This window comes from Phyllostomus hastatus, unplaced genomic scaffold (assembly GCF_019186645.2).
Source record: "Phyllostomus hastatus isolate PE091 unplaced genomic scaffold, TTU_PhHast_1.1 phas_contig_196, whole genome shotgun sequence".
Lineage (NCBI taxonomy): Eukaryota > Metazoa > Chordata > Mammalia > Chiroptera > Phyllostomidae > Phyllostomus > Phyllostomus hastatus.
Genome location: NW_025333709.1, coordinates 12,200,911 through 12,225,035, shown reverse-complemented (window position 1 = coordinate 12,225,035; position 24,125 = coordinate 12,200,911). Strand labels below are relative to the sequence as shown.

Sequence of the window (24,125 nt, the reverse complement as noted above, 5' to 3'; positions counted from 1 at the left end):
TGTCACAGGGAAATTTCTTCTTTCAAAAGACTGTTGGTTCAGGGAAGCCCCAGCGCATCCTCTGCAGGGACCAAAGCCAGAGCTGCTGAAGGTCAGAAAGGTGTCTGAGTCCCCTTTTCTGGTGAGAAAACTGCTCCTAGATGTTGTGTATTTTAGACAAATGAGACTACTTAGGTGTGGCCTGAAAAAGCTTGAAATCCCTTCCTGGGGTGTGAGATGGGAAGGCGATCACTTTCAAGACAGTTGGTTTGGGACACTTGCCTTTCTTCTCCTTTCTCCCAGGAAACTCAGTACTATCCTGCTCCCTCACTCAGGCCAGGTCCTGGCTCCTCCCGCAGATTTCCAGGCGGCCCCCAGGGCCGCACAGGGCGGCTTTGTCTGGAAGGCTGCACCGAAGGAGGGGGTGTGTGTGTGAGGGCCACTCCGGCTGGAGTTTGGACTAGAACTTTCTCCTGTCCTTTACACGAGCTACCATAATCCCTCGTGGCCCCCACAACTCCGGCCCGGAGGCCGAGGCCTGAGGCCGAGGCCGGGGGTCGGGCCCCAGGGCAGGAGGGGAGGGCAGGTCTGGGAGCGCGCACCTCCTTCCTGGAGCCGCAGGCGGCGGGTTGCGCTAGGAGGGGAGGAGACCGGGCGGAGGCGGTGGCGAAGGAGGAGGTGGGTGGGGAGGGGCGCCGCGGGCTGCAGCCGGGGTTGGAGGCGGCTACGTTGGAGGAAGCAGCGATACCGCTGGGCTGTACAGCGGCGCTGGGACCCACGCTTCCGTGACCCTGCGGCTCCCCAGTGGCCGAGCGCGGCAGCAGCGGACAAAGGAACATGCCGGCGCCGAGGAGGGCGCGTCCTCCCGCCGCCATGAGGCTCCGGGCACCACCGGGCCCGCGCCTCGTCCCCGCCAACCCGGGCGCCGGGCCGGCCCGCTAGGCCGGCATGCCGCCGCTCGGCCCGCAGGCCCCGGCCCGCAGCATGGAGCCACCCCGGCGCCGTAGGGGTCGCCCGCAGCAGCCTCCGCCACCCATGCTCCTGCCGCTGGCGCTGCTGGTGCTGCTGGGAGGTGGCCGCGGCGCACTGGCACTGCCCCCGGGTTGCAAGCAGGACGGGCGGCCCCGAGCCGCGGGCAGGGCGGTGGGTGCCACGGAGGGCAAGGTGGTATGCAGCAGTCTGGAGCTCGCGCAGGTCCTGCCCCCGGACACACTGCCCAACCGCACGGTCACCCTGTGAGTAACCCTCGCTCCCGGGACTCTCCCTCCGGTGCTTTCTGATCGCGCCACGGCTCTCTACGCAAACTTTGGAGAGGGTCGTGCCGGCACCGTGCGCCTTTGTGTGAATGAAGCTTCAGGCAAGGGTGCTGCTGGGTGGAGGGCTTGGCTTGGGCGCATTTGGAGGAAGGCAAGTGAATCTGCCTTCGAGCTGCCTTCTGGCTCTGCTCGTTTGCAAAGTAAAAGTTTTCGGTTCCCCAGTGAGCCCTGCGCGGTCTGGGAGTAGCGCTTCTGTCGAGGCTCGGTGCCACGTGAGGATGCGAGTAAACATGCACAGTTGGCAGAATTACAGCTCATTCATCCAGCGCTCGGGCTTCCACAGAACTGCACTTCATTCCAAGTGCCTGCTCTTAACTCTGTGCACGTTAAGTTACACTCAGATGCTCGTTAGCAGCCTATCAAAACAATAACAAAACAACACCGAACTCAGAATGTCCCTTTGTGTGATTCTCCCAGCCCCTAGATTATTGATTTGCCTTTTGCTATCTTCATGTTATTACAGTTAAAGAGCACCGTTTAAAATTGAGTTGTTACGAAGGGCTGGAAACATATTTGAGATGAAGCCTAGCACTTGCCAGCTCCGTTTTCGTGTGTGAGCGCTCAGATTTAAAAGCCGAGAACTTTGGAATTGAACACTGTGGGTTTGTGAGCCTTCCAGTTCGAGGGATTGGTTTTCGGATGGAGTTGCCACCTGGAAGGAAAAAGTTTTTGGTCTCATAACTCAGTGTGTGCCGAGATCCACGGTCCAGTTTTGCAAGGGTGGTTCTGCGCATTCCAGCTGGACAGCCGGCCCCCGTGACTCTTGATTTTATTTTCTGAACCGTGAATTAGTTTGGAAAAGCTCTCAAGGGTTTCCTAATGGATCTTTTATTGAAATGAAATGTGAGTCCCTGGGCTCCCCATCCCCCATGTTGTTTTGGTTGGTTTTCTTAAAACAAAACAAAACAAAACAAACAAAAAACACCAAGCCTGCCACTATACTATAAAAACATGAAGGCCAGGGGAGCAGTGTGAAATTACTGAAATTATGAAAAACTGAAATAATGAAACCATGAAAAACTGAAATTATGGTTTTTAATCTAACCCAAATTAAGCAGGATATTGGGTATGATAAGTAAATCTCATTACTAACACCTTTGCACTTCATTTCCGTTTGTTTGAATTTGGAGATTTCACACTGGAAAGTGTGTGTGTGTGTGTGTGTGTGTGTGTGTGTGTGTTTCTGTTTATGGAGGGATAAAAATGGGTAAAATAGTTTTTGTTTTGTTTGACTCCTTTACCAACCAACACTTGACCATTTGGTAGTGGCAACAGCTGTATTTATTTATTCTTGGCTAGATTCTTTGAAGTGGAAATTCAGGGTATGGACCTTCATTTCAGTCTTGAGCCAACTGGAAGAAACCCCTGTGTTGGAGATGCACCCCCCTAACCCCCCCACCCCCCATGCTACTCTGTAGAAATTAGCCTCTGCCTTTTGGGTTCTGGGTCAGTGGCACTTAAGTTGATTCAAGTTTAGGCCGAGTTTTTCTGAAACATCAGCAGTTCCAGCTGGATTGATCAACTACTTGTAAATTGTTGATTTTGCTTTGTAGAAAGAAAAAAGATAATGTAGAAAATCGCTTTTCAGCATATTATCAATTAGGCTATTTTACTGAAATTCTCATGTGCTCACTAAAAGTAAGTGCCTTTAAAATGTCATTGGTACCAATTTTTTTTTGCACCTTGAAGTTCTTTAGATGAAATCAAAATTAATAAAATGTATTTAATTAATGGCAGGAACTTGTCATTTATTTCAGGATCAAATAGAGCTGATGTTCTGGATGAGGTTGGTCCAAGGTGTCTCAGAGCTAGCAGAGGGTCTTCTGGGCCAGTTCCTTCCTTCTCACAAGGGAATGAATCGGAGGGTCCCTGTCGGTAACGGACTTGCCCAAGTTGTCACAGTGAGTGAACAGTGGGAGGTTCACGCCCCAGATTCTTGCCCTGCAGCTCCAGCGCTCCCCCTCTTTCTCCCCATTGCCCTCCTTTTTCTTCTGAGCTCAACACAGTTTCTGTTGAGTGGTTCCGTAGGTAGCAGGCGGCAAGCATGTTGAGGTTTGGACGAGGTGTTAGTTTCTTTGAGCTGTGGCAAATTCGCACAAACCGGTAGCTGAACATACTTTTCTTCTCTCCCAGTTCTGGAGGTCTGAAGTCTGAAATCGAGGTGTCAGCGGGGCCACGATCCTTGCCAAAGTCCTAGGGGGACCCTTGCATCTGTCAGCTTCTGACCTCCTCGGACGGTAGCAGATCAGCTGCCTCTGTGTTCACGTGGCCTTCTTCCCTCTCTCTGTCTGAAATGCTCTCCTTTCTCTTACAAGGACAACCAGTTATTGAATTTCGGGTCCACCCTAAGTCCCAGATGATCCCATCTCGTGATTCGTAACTTAATTACATCTGCGATGACTCTTTCCAAATAAAATAAGGTCACTTTCAAACATACCAGAAGTTAGGACTTGGACATACTCTTTGGTATATACTATTCAAGCCAGTGCTGAATGTAATTATAAACATGGTCTTTCTTCACCAGGAACTTGGGGAGATGTTTGGGGAGAAAGATTCATGGATAAGTCTCAGAACATGGTCAATGCTCTAATATTGGGGTGCATGTGTAGCACAAGGGAACCTAGAGCAAGACATCCCAGACCTCCTTGGGGCGCAGTTGGTGGGATCGAGGATTGGAGGATCCTGATCCAACGTAAGAAGGTTGAGAAAGGTGATTGTGAAGGAAATGGTGAGGGGAAAGAAATGAGGGGGGTGGAAGGTGGGGACCCCAGCATGCCCGCCTGCGTGGAGGAGGGCAGTGTGGCTCGCAAGGCTGGGCAGTGGATGTTGCTGCAATGTCAATGGCAAGTGACCACTGGCCAGAGTGGTGAGAGGGCCGGCTGTAGGGACCAGCTGGAGAACAGGCAGGTGCTCCGGTTTGAGTTTTAATCTCTTAGGTGTGGCCAGCTGGGGATTGAGAGGATGGCAAAGGATGGGATAGGATTTGTTATTCTTATTTTTAACAATGAAGAAAGGCTAATTCTACATGGTGGATGAACTGGACTGAAACATAGCCTGAAGCTCAGGCTGTTCGGCCGTCTTCACGAGCAGCTCTCCCTTCCAGAGCCACGAGGAAGGAGAGGTCTAGCAGGAATTCTTGGCGTGACCGCACTTGTCCCTGCATCTCCTGCAGCCTTTTGGGTTACAGGATTAAATCGCATTGATGAGCTTTGCACACACATTGAGTAAAAACTTAACCACATTGAATGTTTTTGTTAGGCATGCAGTAAACAATTTAAATTTCCATGTTTTGTGTGAAACGCTGCTCAGTAGCTTAAGTTTTAAACCTTGTGAGGACTTCAGTGACAGAAAATGTTACAAATTTAGCCCTTGCTTTTCCAAACGTGGGTGTTTTCCTCACCATGCTACATGGTGGTTCTAGACACACTTTTTGTTGTTGTTGTTGTTGTTGTTGTTATTTATGATTTGTCAGGTAACCTAGGGACAAAGTCCGGATTTTTCTCAGACTGTTTGACAGACTAAAAACACTGCGTGAGTTTTGGTTTTTGCTTTATAAAATGTTACTGTGTGTTTGCTATCCACCCTGATAACTGGACATCACCGGTGTGTCCGGCTGCATGCTGGGCACACGAAGAGGAATGCTTGCATTGTTCAGAAGCAACCGAGTTGGGGGGAGTGGATTTCCACCAAAGCAGAAGGCATTGAGGGAACAACTACGGAATGCCCGTCACGAAGCAATAAATCCCGTACCGCTGCTGCCTGTTTAAATGTTTTAGGAGGCCTGGCAAGGGGAGAGACCAGTGGGGTTCGGAAGGCCCTGAAAGGTGGTTTGTTTTCCTGGAGGGAGGCCTGGAGCTGGGCTGGAGGGTGGGGGCTCTGGGATTGGGTTGGGGGGAGGGCAGTCCCGGGTCACAGTGAGGGCTGGTGACTGGCTGGCCCCACTGAAGTGGGCAGAGGGCAGATGGCTTCCGGAGCCAGTGGGCATACGTGGTATTTAAAACCTGCCTCTGGGTAAGATCCCTTTGGGGCAAGTGTGTGGCAGGGAGGAGCAGGTGGCGCCAGCAGAAGCACAGCGGGGCAGGGCAGGGCCCTAAGAAGGAGCCGCTGGCAAGGTGGGGAGCCACCTGAGTAAATCTGGTCATAAAAGCTAAGAGAAGTTCAAGTGTGAAGACAGGGATGAGCACCCCACGTAAGAGATGTTGAGAGATCAAGAACACGTAGACCAAGGAGCTGACCACCAGGGTTGACATCCTGGAGCCCTGGTGCCCGCCATGTGTAGTAGTCACGAACCGGAGGCCAGAGAAGGCAGGTTGGGGTGGCTTGAAGGGAGAATGGGATGAGGATGATGGTCCTAGCACCTGGGGGAGGACGAAGTTTGCTGTGATGGAAGAAGCAGGTTTCTTCGGAAAGAGCGAGTGTTGCAGCACGTATGAATTCTGAGTACAGTTGGCAGTACTGCAGGAGAGGAAGGAGTGGAGGACGGGAGGTGAGATGGGCCGGGAGCTGGTGCACTTGGAGGGTTGGGCTTTTGGGGACAGCAGGGACATTTCATCCCCCATGATAGGAGGGCGGGTGGTGAGCAGGAACGGAAAGGCAGGCGGGCAGGTGGGCAGGAGGGCCAGGGGAGTGCAGCTATGGGGAAGAGGGAGTTCCTGTGCCATGGCTGTTACTTTCTCAGAGCCGCGAAGGCTGGGGGAGGCAGGGAGGGGGCTGGTAGGTGGCAAAAGAACAGTGGAGCGGTCCTTTTGGAAAGTGGGACAACGAGCATCTTGGGATTGCAGAAATGTCAGCAGGGTGGTGATGTGACCACTTTTGGCGTGAGGTCAGATTCAAAGGGAGGCAGTCACCCAGGTATTTCCCTCCAGCTACATTCAGCCGAGGGGGCGAATCGTTGGGATCAGCCAGGCTGCGGCTTTGCCAGGTGAATGTAACAGAGGGAGAGAGGAGCAAGGTGATTTTCACGAATAGCCCGGCAAGGTGCTGTGACCAGAGTTTCTTCCCATGGTCAAGGGTAAGGTTTCTATATGTGAACTCAAAGTCTGAAGGTCTTACATACCTCTGTAGCCTTATTTCCCTTATTTCCAACAGTCAGCACAAAATATTATTTCTCCCCTGCACATCGATTGAGGTCCTATTACATAGTAGTGCCGAGTGCTAGGGGCTTGGGGGTGCTTCTCTCACTGAAGGATGAGGCTTAGCCACAGATTCTCTGCTTAACCAGAGTGTGCCTCATTGTCCCTGAGCAGAGTGTGTCCTTTGTATCATATGCACCTTGGCTGCTTTGGCCATTCTTGCCTCGAGTCCCTGCTCCAGAAAATTCTGGGTCCTTCACCATCCAACTCAACTGCTGTGAACGCTTCTGTCGCTCTTCCGGAGTTTTGATCCTTTGCTCCTCTGAACCCAGGCAGGGCTTTTCCTCTGTGCCCTTGCGTTCCTTCTGTGATGCTGACGTTCCATCCGTAACACCCATCCCCTGGGAGGGAAGGACTGTGAGGCCTATCTTAGTAGGTGCCTGCAGTACGTGTGGCAATGAACTTGATCTTGATTGACAGGCGTAATGCTAACGAAGATGTGGCCGGCCGTGTGGTGGGAGTGCAGGACAGGTGGAGGGCTGGAAGGATACAGATTCCAGTTTCTGCCCCACCATGGCAAAGGAGAACTTGGTTTATTGAGTTTAGGTCAGCAGTTTGTAGCCGTGGGGTCCCCGATTCTAAAATGGGTGTATTAACTCTACTCACCGTTACGTGTGACCCACGTGATCTTATGTGTGTGCTAAGCACACCCAGGAGACAGGACGCCAGCCAGTTGCTCAGAAACGGCGCGGAATTTTGGGCACACTCGGGCATTTGGGCGATGAATGCAAGCGCTAAGTTTTTCCGATGGGGATGAGAAAGTTTGCATGACTCCGCCTCGGGATCCTGTTGCTTCTTGCCTGCTCGCAGCCCTCCGGCACCGGCACCGGGAACGTCTGGGAGAAGTCGGTGGGTTTGGCAGCGGCCCAGCAATCCAAACACCAGAGGCAAATGGACACGGGAACACTTGGAAAGTGTTGCCCCAGTCTGGGTACAGCTTCTGTTTCCAGGAGGAGTCTGTAAAGATGGTTAAAAACAAAGCAAACAAAACGCAAAGAAACAGAAGTAAACACTCTTCAAAGGACCCACATTTTCCCGTGTATAATGTGCTCCCGTGTATAATGCGCAACCTGTGTTTTTGGCCCAGACTTTCAGGGGGGAAAACTTTTAATTTTTTAATTCAGTTATTTGTTTATAGTTAGATACTTGTCTGTTGCATTATAAAGGCATGTCAGCATTTAGTTTTGAACGTATTGTGGTACAAGAAACTTTATGTGACAAATAATGACAAAACCCAAGAACAGATACACGGTCTTTCAGGCCGTACCCATGTATAACATGCACCCTTATTTTTCGCTCAAAAATTTGGGCAAAAATATGTGCCTTATCCGTGGCAAAACACAGGAACTCAGGGAAGGACACAGCAATGTTTTCTTGAAGAGTATTCAGCGACCCTTTCCCCCACTCAGCTGCTTCTCCGGAGGTGCTTGTTTTCTCTGTCGGCTTGTTCCTGTGGCGGAGGAATCTTGAAAGGCCAGAGAACACCCCTAGTTATTTAATGTGTGAACACTTTTCTCAAACACACAAAAATTAGGATACAGAATTCTTTACCTTGTGGCACCTCATTCCCTCGGTTTTTGCGAAGACCAGGAAGCTGGAGGTGCAGACGTGCTCCGTGAGTTTTTGTGGCCCGGCTCCATTTATTTTGAAACTTCGCATCCTTTTAGTGGTTTAGGTATGGTTCCAATGCAGGCAGTTTTAGTCTGAAGAGGGAGTGTTAATAAAGCAAGCAGTGTATCTCCCAAGCTTGCTGCTTCTTCCGTAATGAAATGGTTTAGAAATTTTGCATGTCTGATAAGGGACTCTCCTGCCTGTTGTTGGCGTGGGGCGGGACAGAGACAGAGCAGGCACCTCACAGGAGGCACAGGTGTGTCTCGGCCACTTTCAGGACCACGGTGGACCCCTTGCAGGGAAGGAGCTTTTCACCCAGGGAAGCGTGCTGGTGCTCCGAGCCTTCCTGTCCAGGGAAGCCTTCCTGTCCAGGGAACAATGGGAGGTTTAAGGGAGATCGGTATAAGAAGAGTCCAGAACAACTTCCTCCCCCACGCAACACCCTGGTCTGCTCTTCCTCTGTCTGCAGCCACAAGCCCGGGTTGGAATCTGCCCTCCTCACGTGGGAGGGGCTGTCCACAGACCAGAGCGCACTTTTGACATTGACTCTTCTCCAGGGGTGTGCTTCCTAATTCATACCCTAGGTTTTGAAACTGCTTGCATTTGCGTTCATCCTGCAAATCATTACTACTGCCTGCTCTGCCTGTTGTAGACTCGGGTGAGCTTCTGTGACTTGTCGTCTCTGGGCGTGACTCTTTGTGGCGGAGGGTGGTTATTAAACCAGTTTTATCCTCGTCTTGTGTGCTAGTATCACTTTCAGGAACTCTGCCTCTTGCCTCCTGGCTATATAATATCCGTCGGGCGTCTCTCAGGTTAGACTTGACCATCCGGCTCTTTTTTTCCTTTAAGATTTTATTTATTTATTTTTAAGAGAGGGGAAGTGGGGGGGAAAGAAAGGGAGAGAAACACGATCAGTTGCCTTGCTCACACCCCCAACGGGGGACCTGGCCCACATCTCAAGCTTGTGCCCTGACTGAGAATCTAACAGGCAACCTTTTGGTTTGCAGACCGGTGCTCAGTCCACTGAGCAGCACCAGCCAGGGCCACCTGGCTCTTTTTGATGAGATTTAACTTGCATCTTCCTCCATTGTCCTCTGCTAAGACAGCAAGAGATAGGCGAGTAACTGGTGGGTTTTTAGAAATGAGTAAAGGCACTGGATTTCTAAAGGGAAATTCACAAAGACTGGTTAGGAACAAGCTTGCTGAAGGGACCCATAGACCTTTTTATTCAGTGACCCTCATTGCTTCCCGCTCCTGTCCATGGGCCCGGCAAAGAGCTGGCTGAGCAAAGAAGGTGAAGGGAGTAAGCAGCAAACAAACAAAAAAACCCTCGTAGACACACATAACAGTATAGGGATTACCTCTAACCCCGTAAGCTGGTTGGTGAATTTGCTGTGGGGGTTTTCAGTCTAGTGTTAGGAGTTCAGATGCCTGGACCCCCAACCTCATGCTCTCATTTCATTGTTTAAGGACGGGGCCTGGAAGTTGGTCTTTTTTTCAGAGCGCTGCAGATGATTCTGATGCCCCCTGGGTGGAGAAGCTGTTGTTTGGCAGCCCAGCGACCTGAAGGGTTCACCATCATCACCAGGGGTCATCAGACGCAGCCCGAAGAGGATAGAAGGAACAGCAGGGGAACACACTGGGGGCAGCTGCCTCACCTGGGAGGGAGGGACAGGCGGCTCCAAGTGGATGGAACAAAGAAGGATCACAGTCAAGAGGCATTTTTAGGACAGAGCTGAGTGCTTTAGCTTTGGCTCTTGTTTGTAGGAGACAGGAAAAGCGGCTCTTTGTGAAGTGGGGAGTGACATGCTGAAACTGGATTTAATATCAGCTCCTGGGGTTAAACGTGGTGTGGTGCTGAGTGAATTAACCGGAAGGGCCTACCGGCAGCCAGCGTTTGGCCAAACCAGCATGGGGGGGGGGGGGGGAGGCGCCCATCCTTGGGGAGCCGGCTGCAGACCACGTAAAATCCAGCCTTCGTGTGGCTTCCGTCTTTCATTTTAGATTTACAACTGAGACCCATTACCTGGTAAAAATGCACTCTTAATACGAAATCATAAAATAGTGTAGAGAGACAATGAGAGGCCCAGTGTTCCAAGGATGTACTTTTCCTGGGAAATTTTTTTTTTCAGCCTTTCCGAGTCTGATAAATAGAAAGAGCATATTTTAATTTGCATTCCAACTCTAAGCGATTAACATATTTTGATGTATTTACAAAAGGGTCATTTGTATTTGGCAATCTTTTCTGTAAACTGGGTTTCTAAAATCTTTTTTCCCCCCTCACTTGACACTCTTGAGATTTTTAGAGACAACTCATCATCCTAAAGTGTATTTTTTTTTTCATTGTTTCCTTGCTGCTTTGGTAAGAACTAAGAAGGCGGCCCTGTGGGCGTCCTTGTCGTGTTCTTGACTCGAAGATCGACAGGCGAGCTGGGCAGACCACACAAGAGGTTCCCTCTATGGGGCACATGACTTACTTGCCAGTCTTTGAGCCTGCATCAGCTGGTGGATGCGGCGTTTGCTAGTTGTTTTTAGCTCATTATCAGTTCAGATGACTTACATTCTTAGTTCTTAATTTAAATAAAACTACAAGCCGACATCTTTTGCTGTCTTCTTCCCATATTGTGCCTTCTCAAATTTGAATAATATAGTGTTTGTGAATAGTAGTGTGTATTGGAAATCTGTAGTTCCCGAGTAATGGGTGGGGGGCGGGGGGGTGGCAGGTCTGTGGAATTTAATTGTATGACCCCTACAAAGAATGCTGAATTGTCCATCACCTGCACAGTCTTTGCTTTAGCATTGTTATTACATCATAAGAACACATTGGTAGCTCTGTTTTGTAAGTGCTGCTCCCACCTAGTCAAGAATTGTTCTTGCAGGCTAACGTGGCTCCCTACAGAGGCTGGGGAGAAGAGGCTCCCTGGGGTCATCTAAGCTCCCCAATGCCTCCTCACCCCTCGTCCCCCCACCACAGGGCATATGGAACAGTAGGTGATTCTGAATTAAATTCACTCCTTTATGAAGACATGTCTGAAATGGAAAACAAGCTTCCAAACATGTGACGTGGCTTCATCCAGACTGTCAGTTCTGTGAGGTCAGAGCCTTTATTTTGCACCCACCTGCAATTATAGCACCCAGAATGGTGACAGGCATTCAACAGACACTTCTGTGGTGGCCTCACCTTGTGGCCAGCTGGAAAGCAGCTTGTAAATTGCACTGGGTGACAGTTGGGTCTAAGCCCACCTTAGATTCAACGGAAAGTCACTTCGAGTGGACTGAGAGGTGTAACATAACAGTAATACAGATTTTTTTAAATGCAATTGTTAAACGTTTCTTTCTTTAAGCCTGTTTGAATCTTAGTCTAATTAAATTGATTCACTTCCCATCAAGATAAGACTTAAAAGCATTCTTTGTTTTTATGGTGCAATTTTTCCCAACTCTTTTTGCATGAAAGAGGCAAGGAGAAACTGACTTGCCCCTCCAGTGGTGGAGTGTTCCTCTCCAGGACTATGTTTGTGACAGACGTGCTTCCTATTAGATTGATCCTCTTTTTAACCTGCCTGGTGTTTGTTTGCTCTAAACCAGACCAAGCGTTTAAAACTCTCCCTGTTTGGCCAGGACTCCAGTGCCAGGCTGACTCTTCATTCCTTGTGACCCTTCCTACCTGGTGTCTGCTTGCGTTACTGCAGCTGTCACCCTGTTGGAAGTTGTTTATTTACAGTGCTCACTCACTCACCAGATTGTGAATGCTTGATGGTGATAATTTATCTCTGTGTCCCCTGCATATGGCACATACGCACTCAGGAAGTCTTTGTGTAAAGAAGTCCCGTTTTCTCACTTTACCCCGTGCCCACCCCTCTTCAAATAAGACTAGGAGAAGAATTTTCCATTATTTTTAACAGAGGACGACTCTATCTGTCCTGGATAAGCCTGAGTCTCTTCAAAGCAGAAGACTCAACCTACAAGGTCAAGGCTTAAACTCCCACTCTTCATTTGATAGTGAAAAGTGTCTGTTTCTTACCCAGATACATTTATTTTTTTCCTGTTTTCTTGATCCCATTTTCTTTTACTTTTTGAAAAAGTATCTCTTATCTTTCCTACATTTTAAACTTTCCCCCTTGTTTGTGATGTTTCTCCTTGGCATACATAGTTGTACCCTGTTTTTCCCTGTTAAAAAACCTCTCCTCCCTGAAATACTCCCTTGTATTGTAGCACCTTATTGGGGTGGTTACTCTCCAGACTTTATAGTTAAACTTCTTGAAAAGTAGCTTGAGTCCGTGTTCACTTCCTTACCTGTTAGCTTTGACGCAATGCTGCCCACTGTCAGCCTGGATTCAAACACCTCTCATTCACCACTGCCTGTGTCCTCTTCTGGCCCTTTAGCTGATGGTCACTATATCTGCAGTCACACGCACTCAATTATTGCACTTCGGCCGTTTATGTAGTTTGGGCTCAGCAGCTCTTACCAGGAGAGGGCTGGCCTGACTGCATGGCCTCTCTGCCAGGACAGACCCTGGACATGCGGCCCCGCTCTTTGAGGGGAGGCTCTTGAGAATGGGTGTCACCCAGTCGTGTTGATTGCCTTCTTAAGGAACTCTGGTTCACTGTTCTACTGGGACCTGGTTTTTCAGGGTTCTTTGCTGTCCTTCTCTCAGGGATGAAGTCGGAAGACTTGTCCATCAGCTTAGCTAGAAGCAACCACAGATGGGAACTGTCTGTGACTGTGAAAACTTTGTCAGACTTTCTCTCCTTTTTCTTTTAAGATTTTATTTACTTAGTTTTTAGAGAGGGGAAGGGAAAGAGAAGGAGAGGGAGAGAAACATCAATCGGTGGTTGCCTCTTATACATCCCCCACCGGGGACCTGGATCGCAACCCAGGCATGTGCCCTGACTGAGAATCGAACCAGTGACCCTTTGATTCGCAGGCTGGCATTCAACCACTAAGACACACCAGCCAGGGCTCTTTCCTTTTTCCTTTAATGACTATTTGCAGTTTTATTTTTAATTTATTTTTTCTTCTTTATTTTTCAATTACAGCTGGCATTCAGTACTATTTTGTACCGGTGTCAGGTGTACAGCGTAGTAGTTACATATTTATGTTTACGTAGTGATCTCCCCAGTAAGTCTGGCACCTACCTGCACCACACGTAGTTATTACCGTATTATCGACTATATTCCCTGTGCTGCACGTTACGTCCCCGTGACTGTTTTGTGGCTGCCAAACTGTACTTTTCAGTCCCTTCACCTTGTTCACTCGGTCCCCTCACCCCGCTCCCTGCAGGCAGCCGCGAGTTTGTTCTCTGTGTCTCTGCGTCTGTTTCTGTTTTGCTTGTTCGCTTACTTTGTTTTTTAGATTCCACTTTGGTGTTCTCCGGGCTTTGTGTTAGTGTGTCCATCCTTTCCCAGCTTAGCGATTATAAGACCTTTTAAATTTCAGGAGTGCTGTGGCTGTGTGCTACTGCATGCAGCAAAGACAGGAGGGGGCGCTATGGAGACCTTCTGCTCTGTCTTACTGTGTCCCAAGGGGGAGTGGATGGTGGCCGCTTCTAAAAGTAAAGGGAAGTGCAGGGAGCCCTGGGCGTTCCCTCGGGGCTGGCAGGCTCCCTTTGTCCTGGAAAAGTATTTCTGGGAGGTGAGCATAACACGCTTCACTCAGCGTCTCTCTTGTTCTTTGTAAATTTCTTTGATGTACAGCTAGTTTATGAAAGTATGTAAGCCTTGTACTTGCATTTTATTCCAAGTTTACTTTCCAGTGATGCATTTATTTTTCTGTTGGGATGCTGCAGGATAGTAAAGAAAATCTAAAGATCCTAGTCTTCTTCTCAAGGTTTTCTTTTAAGAGAATATTTCAGAAAAGACTTCTTAGCTTTCTGATGGGATTAACTTGATTGACCGGCGGTTTCTAGTTTTGATGTGACCTTAATGGGACCATGATTGAGTTACACAGTTAAAAAGTGTGTCGTTCTGTCCTAGCCCAAGTGGCTTATGGTTGAAGTGTTGTGGGTTCAATTCCCAGTCAGGGCACATACTTAGGTTGTGGGTTCAGTCCCACTCTGGGTGTGTATGGGAGACAACCAATCACGATGTGTCTTTCTTGCATTGATGTTTCTCTCCCTTCCTCTCTGTCTCAAACAAGCAATGAAAAAAATGTCCTTGGGTGAGGAGATATATATATATATACACACACATATACATTATGTATATGTATATGTGTGTGTATATATAGTGTGTATATGTACACACAACACACACACATACACACATATTTATAAACGTGTATCTTTCCCATGTTAGTTTGACTTTCTCCTAAAATGGATCTCATAAGCATCTTGAACTACTATGAGGAAGGAAACCTAAGGTGTCCATAGAACTTTGTAGCCTTCAGAACTTTATATACAAGCACCCTTACTTGATTTAAATGTTCTAACAACAGTCAGCATTCAGACATTTGTCCGGTACTGTGCCAGATGCAGCATCACAGTTGTTGAAACAACTTCATGAGGTCGGTACTGCCCCCATTTTACAGGTGTGCCATCTGAGTGTGAACAGGTAAATCGATCCTCCCAGACTGTACGCTTTGAAGGCTTCTGACCCAGGATGGTGACCTCTTGGCCTGTAACTCTTACTGTCGTTATAGCCGTAAGGTCACAGACAACCTGAATGCTCACTGTGGCAGCCGAGTTGGGGCTGAGTCTTTGTAGAAGAAAAAATAAAGGGGACTTGTCTACACTGAACCATTTCTTTCAAGGTGGCTGCCTGGTGGGAAGACAGGGTCACTGAGGATTTTCACCTAGTGCATTTGCTGTCCTGGTAACTCACTGTTGAAGGCAAGAATTTTAACATCCCATTTTCCCATCGTCAAGTGGCCCTGGGAATGACCAGGGACAGTCACACTTAGATCTGTCTGCAGTATAGTATTATTAATTATTAAATAATCAGTCCTCTTCTTCTTTGTATCCTTGAGAAGGAAAATCTTTTCCTGAAGTAATAAATGACCGGATCTCAAACCTGGATGCCAGGTGAAGATGAAAGAAGTAAAACATCATCGGGAGGGTAGTTGCATTTTGGTTAGATCTTCATCTGGAGTGAAAAGAAGCCCTACCTCTCTCTGGTCTTAGGGAGGGTTCAGGTCCACCTGTCACAGTGGTGCTGGGTGAGCAGAGAACTGGCCTTCCTGCCCCTCACGTGATAAGGTGATCGGAAGGGAGGGTACCGGGGAAACAGCTGTGAGACTAGATGGGGGCGGGGCCTCAGGCTGGCTTTGGCAGCCAGCAGAACTGTGACCTGCAGGGAATCACACTTGATCCAGCCCTCACTTCCTGAATAGTGAAAGTGAAGTTTTAAATGAGATAATCTTTTTTTTAAAGATTTTATTTATTTATTTTTAGAGAGGGAAGGGAGGGAGATAGAGAGAGAAACATCAATGTGCGGTTGCTGGGGGCCGTGGCCTGCAACCCAGGCATGTACCCTGACTGGGAATCAAACCCGCGACACTTTGGTTCACAGCCCGAGCTCAATCCACTGAGCTATGCCAGCCAGGGCTTAAATGAGATAATCTTAAGATCTCTTTGCTGATATTCTATGATTTTACATATCCCACAAAACCAAACTAGACCTGATAAGATAACTGCGGTATTTTTAAAGAATCCACAGGCTTCACAGACTCCTTGAATGAAGCACGGGGCGTGTTACTGGACACTGGCCGTTGCACTGTGGCTGCAAGTCAGCGCAGGGGCTGCCTTCTCGGGAGAGCAGAGACGGGCGTGGGGTCTGTGGCCTGGGTGGGTCCTGAGCCCCACCCGCCTTTCTCACCAGGCTTATCCTAATGGCCCGCATTCTCCTGCAGCCACCTGCCCTCCGTGCCTCGGGCTAGTCCCTCCCGGCTGGGGGCCCTGCGCTCTGCTCCTGGTAACTGGATTTTTCTTTTTTTTTTTTTGTCCCTGCGTTCTTGTCTTGCAGATCTGAACACTTGAAGAGCTATTTTAGCCTCTGAACTCTAGTTGTCTCTTTGCATATCCCTCTTTCTTCCTCTGGAACAGATTTTTAGAACATATATTCATAGGAACATGGATTTTTAACCCCCAGCTCACAGAGTTGACCAGCCTGCTTATCGGAATTTCTGAGTATGAAAAGAATGTACAGTGTGTCCATGGTGTTTGGAAATACTTTTTTTTTTTTTTTTTTTGGTGCGAAGACACCCTTCGTGACTTTCTACACACATAATTCTTTTTCCTTTTATTTCCAGACTTTGTGGACATCTTGCAGATTCTATGTCCCACGGCAATTTTTCTTGCCTGCATCCCCTCCCCCCTCCCCCCACACCCCCTCCCCGCCCTGCATTGCCGGTATCATCGCCTATTTAGTGTGTACCCTTCAACACCAGTGTTCTGGCTGATTCTGTCTCACAGTGGTTCCCTGTCGGCTCTCTACCCCTGACTCCCTCCCTGTGGTGAACAGGTCAGGTCCTGGTCAAGGTCCGATTGGGGTCCTAGTTGGCTGTGACATCACTCCTGTAGTAGAACCAGTGTGGCAAATAGATTTCCTGAAGGCCTGCATGGCTGAGGTGGGAGTGGCCACCAGGAATGTCGTGTGAGCTCATCAGCCAGGAAAGTGTTGGGACTGAATAATGAGTGATGGGGCATGGGACAAGAAGGTGGTGCACGTGTCATTGTTTGCCAGTGGCCCTGGAAGCCCCAAACTCTGTTAATGACCTTTTATATGTACCAGGATTTTGCACTGAGAGTTTCACCAGCTGATTTTATTTCATTATTTTCAGAGAGAAGGGAAGGGAGAGAGGAAGAGAAACATCAATATGAGAAACATCAATCATTTGCCTCTCGCACACCCCTAACTGGGGACCTGGCCTGCAATGCAGCCATGTGCCCTGACCTGGAGTTGAACCGGCGACTTTTAGGGCTGCAGGCCTGCGCTCAGTCCACTGAACCACACCAGCCACTTTAAAGTAGTGGCTCAGCCACCTAAGTATACGGTTTCAAGAGATTTCTTACCATTAGAATTATTTAGATTCTATACGTAGTAGTAAGTTCTATCCTTGTAAAAATAATTGATTTCATTCCTCAGCGATAGTTTCCAAAATGTGCTCCCCGAGTATCTTCTAGTAGAGAGTGGCTCCCGGCATTTGACCGGCTGCTTACAGATCTCTGGGAGATTGCGTTGGAGGAAAATGCTGGTCCCCATATACTAGGAACTCCTACAAATTAGTAGGAAAACTCGGGCCCATTAGAAATATGGGCCAGTAGTAACAGGTAGTGTTTGCAGAGTGTGGGAGATCCTATCTGAAGTGTTTCAAGTCTTGCATTAGTTAATTCTCATAGTTCCCTAATGAGGTCATTATTAGTCACGTCCCTCTTTTGTGCCTGAGGGAGTAGGGGGTAGAAGCTCATCAGTCCCCTGAGGCCACCCAGGCAGTAAGTGTTGGAGTCAGGATTTTGACCCCTCCCTGCCCCGCAGCAGTTGGACTCCAGAGTCCGCGGACATTCCAGACCAGCCTAGGAAGGGAACACAAATTCACAGTGGGAAGTGCAAATAAATTAAAATTATGAGGACCCACTTTTCACAGTTCCGATTCCAGTGAGACTCTGACAAGAATTCTTCATAAGTGATGCACAACACTTCCATCTTCCCTCCGCTCCTGTTAGCTGAGGAGCATGCCCCCACCGGCAGTGACCAGTTCTCTGCAGCCGCTCCCCAGGCTGAGGACCCGCCCACTCGGTGCCTGGACCTCTGGCCTGCGGGACTGGGAGCCAGGACGTAGTGTTGATGTGAAGCACTCAGTTTATGGCAGTTTGTTAATAGCAATAGAAGACTCATACGGACTCTCGTGGGGTTATCTCTGTTGAAAAGAATTTTTCCCTTCCTGTCTGCCTTTTGCATTTCAACTTTTTGTTTTTAAACAAAGTTCAGAAACATTTTCCCTAATCCTTGCGCTGTTCAGCAACATTGGAACTCTGTTTACTCTGGATCAGTTCTGCATCCCTCTGGTAGCACCTGGCGCTTGGAAGCCCGTGTGCTGTTAGTCCTTCCTGTCTGTTTTTGTATCCTTAGTGTCACTCCCAGCACACAGTAGGTGCTCAGGTATATTCTCAGTCAACGAGTAGTTGGTCCATTATGCATTTCGGTTTCAAAATCAAAGGTCCTAGAAGAACCTCAGTATGGTCTCAGTAGAAAATTCTCCATTCATTTAAATGCCGAATAAATTTGCTTTTATTGCATCCATAAATATCAAGCATCTCGTGTTATTTATGATGTGTGCACACATTGAAAAATGGGCTCCCTGTTCTCTGGGAGCTGCTTTGTTCATAAGAGTAGATGAAGTATTATTTAATAAACAGCTTTTCATTTTTAGGCAGTTTTGAAAGATATCTAGTAGGGCATAAAAACCCTTTAGTTTTTCTTAACCACCCGAATGCCGTTTAATTACATGTACATGTACAGTTTAAAGCTAAAGCGGAAAAATAGATTTTTTCCTTTTTACTTATGAAACTGCTGAATAAAGAATCTGAAATAATTATAAGAATAACAGACCTTAAAAAAATGCCAGGTATTTAATAGAAAAGCCTGCAAACCTGAGAGGTTGCTTAGTGAACCATTTCAGGGGTTAAGGGTGGCCACAGGCCCAGGCTGGCACCTGTGCTCTTACTCTGCATGTTAATGGCCTCTCCTTTTATTCTCAGGTGTCTTTCTGATGATGAATTATGTCGTGACCCTCCAGTAGTATGTTAGTTGTTGATATCTTTGACTTGCTGTCTCATTTTAAATAATTGTTCACTTTCCGGAGATAGAGGTTAGAAGTACTGTTGCAGACAGCTTCAAGAAAGCAGGTGGAGTGTACTGAAATGTCCCCTGATTCACCAAATCTGCAGAAAATGCAGGGTGAGGAAAAGCAGGTTTACAGTTGTGAGTCCATGAAACACTGAGTTTATTTGTTGTATTATTATGTATCATATTTTCCATACCGACAACTGTGAACCTAGTTTTGCCCCACCCTGTATATTAAAATCGAATGATAAAAGCACCCATGTTCTCATATCTGTTTGGAAACATAGAGGATCTTTTTCTTTATCATGGAGTTTAGAAATTTTTTTAAAAGATTTTATTTATTTATTATTAGAGAGGGAAGGGAGGGAGAAAGAGAGAGAGAGAAACATCAATGTGCGGTTGCTGGGGGCCATGGCCTGCAACCCAGGCATGTACCCTGACTGGGAATCGAACCTGCGACACTTTGGTTCGCAGCCCGCGCTCAATCCACTGAGCTATGCCAGCCAGGGCTTGGAGTTTAGAAATTTTACTACAGTATTCTTGGGTGCCTGGCACATGGTTACTTTTTACAAGTCTGCCTTTAAACTGGAGACATTCCTTTCCTTTTTTTGGCTTCTGTACATTTCGTTATTAGACATTAGTTTTTTATTGTGGTAAAAAGGCATGTACATTTGCTATTGTGACTGTCAGTGTACAGTTCAGTGGCATTGAAGACACTCGCAGTGCGCGTGCCCCTCATCACTCCCTACACCCAAAGACTCCATCATCATCCCCAACGTGAACCCCGCACCCTCAAAATGTGCATCCCCACCCCCTCACCGGCCGCAGCTCTTCGGAACCTCTGTTCCGCTTTCCGCAATGGCATTTCCTTTGACTTCTTTTATTGTAGCCATTTTTGCCCCCTTGGAAGTCCCGTTATTTATGTGTACTCTTGGTTTCTTCATGATTTGCTTCTCAGTAATCACTGTCTTCATTTTATCTTCTGAGTTTTAAAAGTCAAGACCTGCTTTCCAAAATGTTAATTTTTATGTCCTTATCGCATCCCCTTAGGTTGTGCTAATTTTCTCTCTCTGTTTTTGTGCAGTGTTGGTATTATCTATGTCCCCTCTGACAGTTCCGTGTCATCACAGGCCGGCTTTGGGTCGCTCCCTCATTTCTCTGTCCCTGGAGGTGGTCACGGGTCGCTTTGCCTCCCGTGGCGTCTTCACAGGGCAGAGCCCTCCGTGCGCTGGGAACAGAGTGAACATGTGAGTGACCGGCGGGGGGCGCTGTGCTGCTCTCCGCCCCGCAGGCCGGTGACACAGGAACGGCAGAGCCCCCCTGGGACCTTAAGTGATGTCGGATCCCTGTGCCCTGTAATTTTGACTTACGGTCATTGGTGGGGGGCAGGCTTTGTTTTTTTTTTTTTTTAAGCTCCTAAAATGATTTAGGTTTGCAACCAGAGTTGAGAACCCGTGTTCTCCACCAGGCGTGGGCACACTGTTTCTGTAAAGGCCTCCATAGTAAGTCTTTTGGGTGTGCAGCTACTTAACTCAGCCATAACCCAGTTTATGAATGAGTGAACATGGCTGTGTGCCAATACAACTTTATTGATAACAACAGTTTGCAGCCAGAGTGTGCCGGGCCGGGCTCTAAACAAATCAGCACGGTCCCCCCATTTGCGGATCGCGACACGAAGGTGGGAGAGCGGCTCGCTTGGTAGTGTGTGACGTGAGTGGCGTGAGTGGCGGCGCTGGATCCCCCGCCCGGCGTCCCGACCCACAGCCGCAGCTTCGCGCACACATGCGGCGCAGCTCTCCGCAGAGTGGGCTTGGCAGGCTGTAGCATTATTATAGCATTAAACAGTTTATGGGTCACATCAGTTTGAGAATTGCTCAGGTAAATTTGAGTGTCTTCAATGCAGCGTGGTAGCGTCCACGCTGGATTTCTGAGAAGGGGGTTGGAGCTGGCAGGTAGTGTTTTCTGAATGCCGTTGGTCCGGCCGTCGGTAACAGGTCCTGTGCCTGAACTCTCCTGCCCTGTGACTCATTTGTTTCTGAAAATAGTAGTGCTTCCCAACGTTACACGTGTGCGCCGCTGTCCTAGTGTGTCATGGAGACCACTGGTACTGTTACTTACGTGGTCTCAGTTTTAAAATGCATATTTTAAACAGTGCCTGTGAAGTTACAGGTTTGAGGTAGTTTTATTTATTGTAACAGTGTGTTAAAAATAGGAAAAAAAAGCCTAGGAACAGTATTCATGAACCTCACCACAGTGAGCTAGCAGTTGGGTTGGTGGAGCAGACGCTGTTGATCTTGTGAGAAGGTAGCTCTTGTGAGTGGTGGGGGGTGGTTGGTCACCAGCAGACCCAGCTCAGTGGATCCGTAGAGGTCTCGGCTGCACCGTTTTCTGGGTGTGATGTTGTCCAGGGGCTTGGAATGCTCCAGCTTGTGCTTGAGGTGCTGTGCTGCGTACCCTCTTCACAAAAGGCCCATATTTTCTCTCAGCAACGCCCAGGGTGTCTTACAGATGAGTCACTAAGTGATCGAGAGGTTAAGGAACTTGTCCGAAGTCATGAAGCCAGATCCTGGAGTCAAGACTCACGCTCAGGTCCTTTATAATCTGGAACCCCCTCTCTGCCTCTGTCTCTCACACTCGCTCAGTGGTTATTGGAACGGAGCAGAGGCTGGAAAGTGACACCACACAGAAAAGGGGTTCAAGTTGCCGGGTCGGGGCACAGAACCTCACCTTCCTCCCGCAGGCCCAGCATCTGCCACCCTTGCTTCGCACTTGGCAGTCGGATGTTGGACCAGGATGCCAGCGGCTCTCAAGAATGGGTGTCACCCGATGTGTGCAGGGAACCTGGGGCTCCACCTTTGGTCGACATACGAAGTGTTCTGTTTTAACAGGCACCTTGTGATTAACAGTCATCATTCTGTCACGTGAAAGGGAGCTGAGGTTTTGGTAAAATTCATACAGGAAAACTTTAGCCAACCTGCACGAAGGGGAAGGGCTGGGCTAGAAACCAAGCCTGCCTCCAAAGCATTTAGCATCCAGAAAGGCAGTTGAAGAGGAAATAGTCCTCTTTTTTTTTTTTTTTTTTTTTTTTAGGAAAAGACCCCTTTACAGCCTCCCTAAGTGGATATACATTGAACCGTGTTTGTTTACTTTTTCTCCTTTCCTTCCAACATTCTGCTGAAAATGACAGAAGAAGAAAACCCCGTAAAAATATGAGCAGACCCATAACTAACGGGGCTGGAAAATGGGAAAGGTGCTCCAGGGGTCCCGAAGCATCGAGGCCGTTGTGGAATAAATAAAACATATGGGGCCAGATTGATGGTGACATTGCACAGCCCAGGAACTTACAGCCCAGTAGAGACGATAAGCGGGAATAGTGAGAAAGATGAATTTTCCTAACGGGATCCTGGAAGATTTCCAAGAATGAATCTATAGGGAGTGGCAACAAAAGTTGGGTAAGGTGAGCGCTCGGCCCCGAATTAATAAGCCTGAAGCAGCTGCTCTTACTCTGCTTTCAGTGAGTTTGGCTCGGTGGCGCGGTTTGCCTGTGCGAGAAAGCCGTTCAGCTTAGTTTTCAGTAAACTGGGAGATTCGCCAAGGCAGAGTACTGGTGGGGGCTTGCAGCTGGAAGGAGAAGTCGTAGGGGACCCCAGGTTTCCTTTGTGTCCCTGCCTTCCAAGGAGAGGTGACTTCTGAGCCTTGAAATAAACACACTTCAGTTCTACCTCCTTTTCCTGCGCATTTACTGTTATTCTCCGGTGTGCTAAAGAAACCCTCTGCTGTGCCCTGCTGGGGCAGCTCAGTTGGTTAGAGCGTTGCCCTGAAACACCGAAGTTGTTCGTTCGTTCAACCCCCCGCAGGTCAGGTCTCATACAAGCAGCAACCCAATGAACGCTTGGATGTGAAGAGCAACAAAATCAGTGCTTTCTTTCCCTCCTTCGTTTCCTCCCTCCCTCCTCCTTCCTCTGTCCCTGGAGAGGGAATTAAAAAAAAAAAAAACTAAAACAAAAACAAATCTCTGCTTGTTTTGGGGATCCCCACCAATCCAGACCCCATTCGTAAGAGTGAGCAAGCAGCCAAGGGTCATCAGACATTTGGGAGGAAGTCAGCAGAATGCGCAGGGAAAAGTTAAGACGGGGAAGTTGCAATTCCCAGTCTCAGATCCAAGGGAGCAGGCAGGAAAGCGAGACCGCCCGTGGGAAAGGAACGGTGAGGAGAGCAGGAGGCGGCCTGAGAAGGTCCCCGGAGGTGGTGAGGTTAAGGAAGCTCTGGCTGGTGCAGGAGGTGGAATCAAGAGTGAAACGGGACCTGCTTAGGTCTCAGGAAAAGTGGTCTGGAAAATTGAGCCGAGATGTCTTTCAAAATGCAAAGCAACAGGTTTAAGCTGAGAATTATGAAGAAGAATGAGAAGATGTGGAAAATGGGTCTAGGAGACAAGGACCCAACTAAGAAGCAGATGGAGAAGGAAAAGGAGGCCCATTATTTCTTTGATTCTAAGATGCCATTGAAGATCAGATGCCTATTTGCAAATAACTTGTCATCTAGGGAGATGAGAGACAGAACGTTTATGAGCTGGCTTTCCTAAACGTGTTTATTTTTTTCCCCCACACCATGGCATACCGGTTCTTCAGTACTTAAGTGGACACCCAGCCTTCTCATTTAGAGTTCTTCTGAGTCCCTTGACCATTCTTGTTAACACATGGTATCATTTTAACACAAGGGTGTTCCCATTGTTTATTGGAAAATAATATTAAACTTAGGTGAAGGTTAAAAGAATCAGGATAATAAGTTAGAAGGTCTGTATAGATTTTGCTGTTACTATCATTTTATGCCTTTGCTTTATCGGTTGCTTTTCTGCGTGTGAGTATATGATGAATATGTTTTAAGTCATTTGGCAGTAAGATGCATACGTCATAACCTGCTGAGCGTTTTATAAGTGCCTTTGACTTTTTTTTTTTACACCTTTAGTCTTGATAATATCTTTTAAATTTTTTAAATGTATCAATTTGGGACAAAAACACCAATTTTTGTTCCACTTAATTATGCTTTCATTGGTTGACTCTTGTGTGTGCCTGATGGGGGATCGAACCCGCAACCTTGGTGTATCAGGAGGATGTTGTAACCAATTGAGCTTCCTGGCCAGGACTTTAGTCTTGATAATATAATTTGGGTATCTGTGAAGACATGGTTTTGTTTGTACTGTTTACTCGGTTAACTTAACAAGCTTTTATTTTATTTTATTTTATTTTTTTCCAAATTCAAGCTAACCGTGCATCCCCGGAGGTTTAACGGCTTCCCTTATAAATTAACT

The 24,125-nt window shown here is 47.9% G+C and overlaps 1 protein-coding gene across 2 annotated transcripts in view; it reads left to right on the top strand.

Annotated features, from left to right (window-relative positions):
• Positions 1-659: 659 nt before the first annotated feature.
• Positions 660-24,125, top strand: part of ADGRA3 (adhesion G protein-coupled receptor A3) — a 106,306-nt gene continuing 82,840 nt past the window's right edge. For both annotated transcript variants that reach the window (XM_045834602.1, XM_045834601.1), the window contains exon 1: positions 660-1,214. In XM_045834602.1, the coding sequence (XP_045690558.1) occupies positions 928-1,214 (287 nt within the window). In that variant the 5' untranslated portion in view covers positions 660-927. The remainder of the gene's footprint in view (positions 1,215-24,125) is intronic.